General features: G+C 35.3%; 1 protein-coding gene across 1 annotated transcript; it reads right to left on the bottom strand.

The window, feature by feature from the left end:
- Positions 1–7748: 7748 nt before the first annotated feature.
- Positions 7749–9471, bottom strand: cdk5r2a (cyclin dependent kinase 5, regulatory subunit 2a (p39)). The gene is given in 1 exon segment (NM_001017569.1): positions 7749–9471. A coding segment is annotated over 1 exon segment (927 nt). The 5' UTR covers positions 9278–9471; the 3' UTR covers positions 7749–8350.
- Positions 9472–11177: the final 1706 nt, after the last annotated feature.

Raw genomic sequence — 11177 nt, 5'->3', positions numbered from 1 at the left:
GTGTCAAGGCTTTGGAGGTTTCTGATTGGCTAACATTTGAGTTAATTAGAGGCACAACTGTAGAATAGTATTTAAGGAAATCCCCAATCACACTGCTTCCTTGTGTGACAACATGGGAAAATCAACAATCCAGAATCAACAAAAAAGCCAGATTACAATTTGCTAAATTACACTGGGAAAAGAATAATGCTTGGAGACATGTCCTGTGGTCTGATGGAACTAAGATTGAACTGTTTGGCCATAATGACCAGTGCTGCATTTGGAGGACAAAGGGGAAAGCTTAAGTCTAAGAACACCATCCCAATTGTGAAATATGGGGGCGGCAGCATCATGTTGTGGTGCAGTTTTGCTGCAGGAAGGACTGGTCCACTTCACAGCATAGATGGCATCATGAAGAAAGAACATTATGTAGAAATACTGAAGCAACATCTCAAGACATCAGCCAGGAAATTAAAACTTGGCCTCAAATGGGTCTTCCAAACGGACCATGACCCTAAGCATGCTGCCAAATTAGTTCAAATGTGCTTGGACTAGAATGGATGTTTTGGAGTGGCCATCATAAAGCCCTGATCTAATTCCTATAGAAAATTTGTGGGCAGAGTTAAAAAAACAGCCAACAAATCTGACTCATTTACACCAGTTTTGTCAGGAGGAATGGGCCAAAATTCCTTCAAACTATTGTGAGAAGCTTGTGGAAGGATACCCAAAACATTTGACCAAAGTTATACAGTTTAAAAGCAAAGCTAAAAAAATACCATGGAAAGAAATGTACGTTTGACTGTCTAGAAATTAATAAAAAATGATCTTAAAAAATGTTCTCATTATTCTGGCATTTAGCAAATGTAAATCATTTACGTAATTCTAACAGACCTAAAATATTAAAACGTTTAGTATGATTTACCATCAGACATTTTTAAAAAATGGTTATGTTCCTATTTTTTTGAGTGTATGTAAACTTCTGGTTTCAACTGTACATGCCAACTAATTATTGTTAGATTATAAGTAAACTGTTAGGTTGGGGTTAGGGTTAGTGTAAGTTCACATGTACTTGCAAAGTTTCTTACATTGTAAAAAAATGGCCGTGATTTCAACAGTAAAAAACTGTAAAAATGCTACAGTGTATATATATATATACAGTGAATAACTGTAAATTGACATTTCCATTAATTCCCTGCATAGCATGTCACATTTTATGATTTTTGTTGACATTTATTATGGATCTTTTTAGTTGTTTCTGCATCTGTTTTGTACATTACAAATTTATGTTAAATATTATGTTGTTTATTTCATGACTTTTTTTATTCTTGTAAAAAACTGGTGTTTAGTGCCTGTGTGAATGACTCTAAGCTCCTTCTATAGACTGATACACTTTTCTGCTTGAGGAAAAAGTAGTTTTTAACTTTCTTATCACCACCTGCATGACTGTGTTAACGTGTCTATCTGTGTAACAAAAGATGTAGGTAATTCAAAATACAGACTTATTACCTATATAAATAATGAAATATGGTATTTTACTGTAAAAATGAGAAATTAATTTTACAGTTTGTACTGTATTTTTAAGGGTGAAATACTTGCAACCACAGCTGCCATTTTTTTACTGTAAATTTTACGGATTTATTTTTTATTGTGTTTATCAGTTACACGTCTGTTGGAGGAGCAGTATCAACAGATATTGAGCAGACAGTCTCATAATACTTAAATGAACCATCAAAATAAAGTGTTACTGAAAAAAAACACACACTGGTTTGAAACAAGTCATGGGTGAGTAAATGATGACAGATTTTTCCTTTCTGAGTGAACTAACCCATTCAATGTTAATAAGAATCTATGTTATACCTTTGTTAAATGGTTTGTCACAATGTTGTTGAGATTTTATGTTACTCCACTGTCGTATGTTTGGTTATGAATATGAATTTTCTACAATAGCAATAGCTGTATTAAATTTTATCCTCTTCTGAGGTTAATATTTTATTTTAGGGTACAATTCTTGCTATTAGCCAACCATTAACTAAGACTTTTAGCACATTATACTACTAATTTGTTGCTTTTTATAGTTAGTAAGGTAGTGATTGGGTTTAGGTTTGGTATTAGGAATGTAGAATAATATTGTAATTCATAAATACTAACACAAAAGGCAGGTAATAAGCCAGTTGTATATATAGTGTGCATTAGGAAACACAGGCTCATTAGGAATATGTGCCCCGGGCTACATTCATAAGAACTAAGAAATATGTGCTTGTGGGTACACAGTTGCATTTTGTGTGTAAAACAAATGCTACCGCTGACTTCTTACTTCTGTATAGACAGAATTACCAAAACTAAAGTGTTACCAAAACTATTTTCCGATTATATTTACAAAACTTTGACATTTACTTATTTTTAATTTGTCTATTTAATATGTCTATTAAATAAATCTGCATAAAACTTTAATAGGTCTGCATATGTCTGCGTAAAAAAATTAGGGCTTTTGGGGCAAAAAGTTTAATAACCATGTTCCTTTATTTACGAAGTATAATATATTTTAATGTCATTTTTAATCATTTCAACATCTAAACAAATTGACAAATTACCAACCTACATCACACGACATCACACGGGTTCCCGGTTGCAAAAAAAAAAAAAATGGGTTGCAATAGTAAACATGTCGTGTTGTGCAGTAGGATGCCAAATTCAGAAATAGAAAATTTAACTTTTACTGTACACCACACTGCTTAACTTTTACCGTACACCACACTGTTTTTAATGCCAACCGCAGACGTCTTTGGCTAAAAGGGAGGTGAATGAAGTGACGACCTAATTAAACTGCTTGCCTCTGCAGTTCTTATTTCATATCAGGTAACTTCAAGCAATACTGAATCATACACATTATTCGTTTTTGATTGCAGCAATGATTTCAGCAAAAACAGTTACATATGGTTAATTAAACTGCGGACACTGAATGCTAAGAATGTAATCTAAAAAGTGTAAGTTATTAAGGTAAAGTTGGTTTTATAACCACACATTCATTCAGTGACAACTTGTGACACTCCCTATATTGTTTTCCACAGCACTTTGAATATTCGGTCTGAAATTACCTGCAATTGTGACTTAAAAAAAACAACACTATCACTGTTTATTTGACTGTGAACAATGTTGTAATTTGATAGTCATTGGCTGCTAATATGATTTTTGTATTTAGAGTTTGCAAATAATACTTTTATGAAATTATATTGTTAAGGATAAAGTCTGAATGTGCAAATAGAAAACCAACTTTACCTCTATGTGTAAGTTCACATACCCTGCCGTACAGGTGTAGTTCACTGTCAGAATGCAGTTGTTCTGCTTGTTGATGATTACCCAGATCTTGTATAGCTCAGTCTTCTTTCCTTGTCTTTCGCTAGGCAGAACCTGGGTTCTTAGCACTACATAGTTTTGGATCTGCTAATCATGGAACATTATTTCTTGCTCATGACCACACAAAACAACATTGTAGGCATCCAAAGACTTGTAGACCTTTAGCTTCTCTCTTGTAAAGTCACTTGGAGTTTTAATTAATCTTATCCAGTATCCATTGGGAGGGTGCTATCATGAATGGACTTGTTAGATGAACGCCGCTCACTTTAAGGTTAATTTTGCCAAATCACTGTGCTTATCACTGGGTGACAAGCTGTTATAATCCACTGAAAGCATTATGTAAATTATATAATATGTAATCAATATAACTTATCTCTAATACAACAAATTCTGTACCGCATCGGATGTCATTCCCTTGCTGTAAATGCTAGCACTCACGTTTACAAAGATGGTATATGAAACATGCAGAAATATGCAGAAATAACTGGGGTTTTCACATTTTTGACAGCTTGGTAATATTTTATGAAGGACATTTTGAGATTTTATTCACTGAAGTAAATATCATTAAAAGGATTTATCAGAAGAATGTAATGCTTCTGTAGGTCTGTAACAGCCGCTTATTTAACTATACACAGCAAACAATATTACTATCATATACTCTACTATACACTATCACACAATAATGAAGACAAATTCATATTTTTATGGCAACAAATATTATAAAAAATATGTTCAGACTGTATTTACAAAACTTTAACATTTTATATGTGTAACTGTTAGCCATTCAATTTTGAATGGAGTAATGCAGTGTGTGTCTTTATCTAAAATGTGTATGACATCATAAATAGCATCATCATTATTGCCAGATAAATACTTTCAAGTAATTAAATCAGTTTGTTTCCCTTAATCACATGTGATTTTTTACAATCATTACATTTTTACAACAGAAAAAGCTGTTTAAAACATAATTAAAGCAGCATGAGAAATTATTTTACATGCATCTAAAGTAAAGGCAGACAGCTAATTCTGAACCCTACTCTGTGTTATAACATTATAATACTGACATAATAAGCTCCAAATCTTATATGATTAAAGCAATTAGAAGTACTTTAAAGAGATAGTTCACCTAATAATCAAAAAGCATTTCATTGATAAGAGTTGTTTATAACAATTCCAAAACTTTGAGTCCCCCCCCCCCCCCTCCACAAACACAAAAAGATGTTTTAAAGAATGTTAGAGCTCAAAATTTCATATAATCAAAGCAATTCAAATTATTTTAAAGACATGGTTGACCAAACAAAAATTATTTCATTGATAAGAGTTGTTTATAACAATTCCAAACAAACACAAAACAAGATGTTTTGAATAATGTTACAGCTCAAAAACTCATTTGATCAAAGCAATTAGAGGTATTGTAAAGGGACGGTTCACCAAAAACAAAAATATTATATAATAAGAGTTGTTTATAAACATTTTCAAAACTTTGAGTTTCTATTTTTCTAACAAACACAAAAGAAGATGTTTTGAAGAATGTTAAAGCTCAAAATCTCATACAATCAAAGTAATTAGAAGTATTCAAAGACATAGTTTACCAAAATAATAATTTTATTGATAAGAGTTGTTAATGAACATTCCTATACTTTGAGTCCCCCCCCAACAAACACAAAAGAAGATGTTTTGAAGAATGTTGGAGCTCAAACTCTCATATGATCAAAGCAATTAAAAGTATTTAAAGGGATAGTTCACCAAAATATTTTCCTTGATAAGAGTTGTTTATAAACATTTCTAAACTTTGAGATTCTCTTTTTTCTAACAAACACAAAAGAAGATGTTTTGAAGAATGTTAGAGCTCAAAATCTAATAATCAAAGCAATTACAAGTATTTTAAAGGGATAGTTCACCAAAAATAAAAAAATATATTTCATTGATAAGAGTAATAAACATTTCCAAATTTTGAGTTTATTGTCCCATAACAAACACAAAAGAAGATGTTTTGAAGAATGTTAGAAACTCATAACCATTACCTGTCAATGACTGATTCCAACATTTCTTAAAATATCTTCTACAAGAAGTGTGAGTTAAGGATGATAGAATGTTTTTGTGTGTGTGTGAACTGTCCATTTAATATCTGCATGATCTAGAGATATACTAATCACAGAAAAAAATGTATATATGTTATGTGTTAGGCCTTTTTAATTGAATGTTGATTTATCAGTAAAAAGACGATGTGCTTCAAGGCAATTTCTCAGGTTGTGGGATTAACAAGTCCATTTACAAAATCTACTATCCAGTATCAATGCGGGGACTCAACAATATGAGCTATTAGTTGTATAAATGGTATTTTTGAAAGTGCAGGTTTTATTTTAGTACAGCTAATACTGCTGCTGTGATGTTTCAACAGTGGGGCTTACAGGTTTAGAAACAGCTGCTGTACGAGATGTTTTCTCAGCCCACGCGCGATCTGGATCAGACCCTCTTACTAATATAGCCGTTGCCATTGGAGACGGAGCGGAATGCGCCCGCTGAATTCCTATGGCCGGTTCTGCAGCCTTCCGTCACAATGACACTTCTATCAGACTGCACCAAAATCCAGCCAATCAAATGGTCGAGCTCCCGCACCACGTGCTTTATTCACAAATTCTGGGGGTTCTCTCGTTTTGTACCAGCTGCTGCTTACTCGCTCAGTGAGTCATGCGCCCGCGGGACCATTTTCACACTCAAGACGCTCCTCTTGAGGACTACCTGTACCCACAGGACAACGTGAGCAGAATGTCAAGGCCTGTCCATAGGGGTCAGAATAAAACGCGGCAGGTTAGATGATGACGTTACAAATTAGCCAAACAAGGAAAACAAGACATACACTCTACTTTTAAATAAAGAATAGTAATAATTATTAATTAATATAAATATATTAATACAAATCACGTTTTATTTGAATTACCTTTTTGATTTGGCACCACATTATTATTTGTATGTGTTTACCCCATACTAGATTTTTTTTAATTAAACAAATTAAAACTTGATAAAACACTATTATATAGTAAAAATATATTGACATAACAATGAAAAATGTAAGAAATTAAATGAAATCAAAGTAATATCTTTATGATGGATTGTTTTGTGATTGCCTATAGTAATTATTTTGTATAGTTAAAGTGAATTTACTATATATATTAAACATTGAAAATTAAAATTAGAACAAATTATCATACAGAGAAAATAGACACTCCAAACGAAATTTAAATAATATTGTTAGGCCTAACAGTGTACTGTACTGATATGATGACCCTGCATTGTGTTTTAGAGCTAATGTCACTTTAAAAATGGCACATTTTTTATTTATTTATTGTTTTTCTTTTTAGAGTGTTAAATTTTAAGTTTTAAGTTAAGTTTTATAATCAAGTGTTTTTTTACAATTAAAATCAGTCGTTTAAAAAACAATGCTAAAAATGGTTCTTTAACAAATACACTAACTAAAAATGATTCAAAGATGATTTTTTTGGATTTACTAAAAAGTTGTAAACAATTTATTTGGGCTAAATTTATACAAAAAAATTAAGTAGAACATTTCTAAATTGAATTTGTATGTTTAAATCCGACCCATATAAATCGTTTGCAACAATTTTGCATAAATCTTTTTTTTTTTTTTTTTCAGATTTTTAGGTTCAGATCTGGAAGTCTGCTCTTTTCAGAATGTGACAGGCAGATAAAACATTGATTTTAAAATGTACTGAAACGTGATTTGCGTGTTGAGGTTTTGTAAGATAATCGACCAAGTTCAAGGTCCCCCATGTTTAATAATCTAGTCATAGCCTCAGTTTCCATAGTTACAAAACTCATATCTGTGTGGCTACTGTGGGCCTATTAACGAATGCAGCGAGTTTCAGCACCACGGCCAGCGACTGCTCATGAGTAAAAGAACTTGATTCATATTTATAGAACTTAATCATGAACAAATTATTAAATGTAGGTGTCTGTTGTTCTGTGTCAAAATAAAACGCGTTTTGCACAGTTATATGCTGAAACGCCTCTGGTGAATGCTGACTGGATTTATACTGCGCTCCTTTTATCCGGCTGATTATCTCGATCAAGCATATGCAGTCTGCGCAGGAATGACGTAGCCGCAATCCATACACTGTTGCGTGTTCTCATGCACTGCATAAAATAAACTTTATTCAGTGCTCGATTTTTGTTTAAGTAAGCAAATGCAAATAATTTTTCGGTTGAATCAAACTAGCCTGAGGTTTTTATCTGAATGCAATTTCATGCCGGCCTGGCGCCCGCCAATGTCAGCAAAACCTTGATCACTTAGGCTCAGATCAAAAACGCCGCAAAAAGGACACTTCAATCACGAACCGATGCATCGACTGCCTGCTTATTTTAGCATCAAAACAATAAAGACGCGGCAGAGAGTCTGGGGATATTTGTATTCATATATTTTCAAATATACAATATAAAACATTACGTTTTATACTATGACAATTGGCACATATGACTGTAGAGAATCGTTTTGTTGTAAAACAGTACATTCAACGTTCAGATAGATAGCATCAGGCGCCACAGGAGACAGGAGGAGAGTGTCTGTTGCAGGCCAGCACCCCGGACAGCTCAGCGTCGGTGACAACATCGTTTCTGAAACTAATAGAAAAATAAGACCCCAAGACTGACGCACAAGCTAATCATTTACATCTCTCACTTTAGCTCGGCACCAGATAGAGTTGTTTTTTCATCTTCAAAACCACAATGATGATACGAGTAGAATACTTTAAGCATGCATTAATTAAACTATGAAGAAACCCCAGATCGCGCTCGTGACATTCACTGGGTCGTGAAGGTTGTATTTTACACATAAACCCCGTCTCATGGAGGTGAGGCGAAATCCCCCTGTCCGTTTGCACAAACCAGCATATAGAGCGAAACGCTCCTCACACCTTCAGCAGTCGGGCCTTACATTCATTTCACCCTTGAAGGAAAAAAGGGTGCGGAGAGGTATCAGAGAGCGTTTCTCTCTCCAAACTTAGCGGTCCAGGTTATTACTCCATCGTCCGTTCGTGTCGCTCGAGCCACCCTCGTTCTTGAGGTCCTGGAAGACCTCGGTGAAGAAATGCGGGTCTGAGTTGATCTGCAGCATTTTGGCACTCATTTTGTCAATGATCCGCAGCGAGCGCTCCCAGAACACCTCCTTGTTGGTCTCCACCAGGAAAGGCTTCAGCGGGTACGAGATCTCGTTGCCCATGTAAGAGTAAGCCAAGTACAGGCAGGTGAGAAAGGTGGCCTGCAGCTCATACTCGCTGGAAATGTCCTCGGTCACCGCCTCCCGGCAGAGCAGGTAGACGAACACCAAGTTGGCAGGAGTAATGAAACCCTGGTCTTGCCAACCTTGGATGAGCAGCGACCGGTCGACGTTTCGGAACCACAGGATGATCTCATTCGGGCTCAGCTCTTTGAGTTTGTAGCATCTTCTGCACATGAAGTCGCTCAGGCAGCGGAGGAGCTCTCCAGTGGAGGCTTGCACGATGACTCGTCTCGGGGAGATGATGGAGCGGTTGCTCGGTTGCCGCTGCACCGACAGGAGCTGCTTTCCGTTCTGGGACGCATTCTGGGTTTGACTGGGTCGAAGGCTTTTATCCGGTACTGTAGGAACTGGCACTGCTAGGGGACCTGGCTTCGTCTTGCGCTCGGAGCCCGATTGTGATTTCTTAAGATTCTCGGTGTTCAGCTGGTCAACTGGGTTGCCAATTTGAGCAACGGGCGGGTTCGGGTTCACTTTCTTGGCACTCTTCTTCTTGGCCGAGGCTGCGACTAACCGCTTCCACGTCAGAGCCGATATCAGCACCGAATGGCGCTTGAGGCTTTTCTCCGTCTTTCCGCTAGCTCCATCCGTCTTTTCGTCCAGAATCCCTCCTTTTCTGGACGTGGGAGATATAGAGAGCACCGTGCCCATCTTTTCTACCAACGACCAACACCCACCGGCCCTTCGGAATGCGCTGTCTCTCCTTTCGTGCCTCGGGGAGGTGCGACTTCAGAGTCACAGGTTCACGTCCATTTATGTTTCGCGTGACCACTGGGTGTACAGTGGGGAAAACAGCTGTTGAGTTGATCAGGTTACCGTACCTATGTAATAATCGATGCTCGCTTCAGTCGCACGCGCGCGCGCTCCGCCACTCCTTCTGCATCCCACTGCGCGCGCAGCCTCAGACAGCAGGAGCAATGGGCAGGACTTGTAATGTGTAGCCAGGCAAAAAAACTCAAGGTACAGACCTGTAAACCGGGATAAGCCTCCCACGCCTGCCAATCCTGACGCGACGTGAGAGGACTGATGTCAGGTTTCACCAACCAGAGGAGCTTAAAACACATTTCTATATGTGTGCGCGCGCGTGTATATAGGTTAGACAGTCTCTTTAAGATTTCTATTTTACAAGGAGGTTCAGACAACCATTTTTACAACAGAAAGCAGTGTATCTCACTGCCTTACCCCTGGTAAAATAAAGTCAAGAGGTAAGAGGTAGTTTCACACTGGCACTTGATTTAGATTATTTATACTTTTTAAATATCATATAACTAAATAAAGGGTCATTTAAACCCCTTAGTGGTGCATGTGCATTGCATACAGTATAATCTCAAACACTTTGCAGCATATGAGGGACCAATCTTATGCTCCATCTTGTGGACATTCATTTGTAGACAAGATACAACAGATTATTACAACATCAGCATTGTGATCCACCCTGGTATTATGTTTTGATATGTTATGCAATGTAAAACCGATCCGAATTATTATTTCACATATATAGCTGTTACTAATCTTTTGAAAGTAATTTAGATGTTGTATTGCTGCATTTCTGTTCATGACAACACCATTGGTCAAAAGTATATATATATATATATATATATATATATATATATATATATATATATATATATATATATATATATATATATATATATATATTTATTTATATATATATATATATATATATATATATATATATATATATATATATATATATATWTWTATATATATATATATATATATATATATATATATATATATATATATATTTATATATATATTTATATATATATTTATATGGTGTCATGGCTGTGTATGGTGTCATGGCTGTGTAATTAAAAAAATGGGGTTATAATGGAAGTCAATGTGGCTAAAACAGCCACCAACAGTAAATTAGGGAGAAACAATGAAAATCAATCAAAAACAATGCATCAAAGGTAATACTGTTTCACATGTCAAAGACTTTGACAAAAGGTTAAATGAAATCCAGTCCACAATTACTTTTTATATTGAAAATACGTCATTTTGTGTGTGTTTTTTTTCAACAATCAGTGATATAATTTACGAATATGGCAATTAAAGAGTTAAAATCCTGTAGTTTTCTAAGCAATTTAGTAGTTTTGATCAGGACTGAGGTTGATTAACAGATTTATGCAAATAAAACTAAAAAAAAATTTATCTGATGCATTTTTGCCAGTTTAATTTAGTAAATGTTTTCATCCCTAACATAACAAAATTGTAGTATTTTTTTTTTTTTAATTCAAAGCACTTTCTCAAAATATGTGTCAAAATCAGATTTGTCACTAAAATCATTCTGAAAGCTAAAACACAGAGAAAATAATGGTCAAATCAAGACTCAAAATCACCCCAGAGTGGATGAAAACATCCCCAACAGTACATAAGGAATGAAATAATGCTGTTATTTGGAGCTTTCTGTTCAACAAACAGCCCTAAAAAGTAACATACTCCACAACAGAAAAACATGATCAAAGTAATCATATTTGGATAAATTCTGAAGCAACATGACATTGAAGACTGGGATAAAGAATAT

The sequence above is a fragment of the Danio rerio genome, chromosome 6 (assembly GCF_049306965.1).
Source record: "Danio rerio strain Tuebingen ecotype United States chromosome 6, GRCz12tu, whole genome shotgun sequence".
Lineage (NCBI taxonomy): Eukaryota > Metazoa > Chordata > Actinopteri > Cypriniformes > Danionidae > Danio > Danio rerio.
The sequence above is the reverse complement of the archived record's forward strand: the minus strand, read 5'-3'. Positions and strand labels throughout refer to the sequence as shown.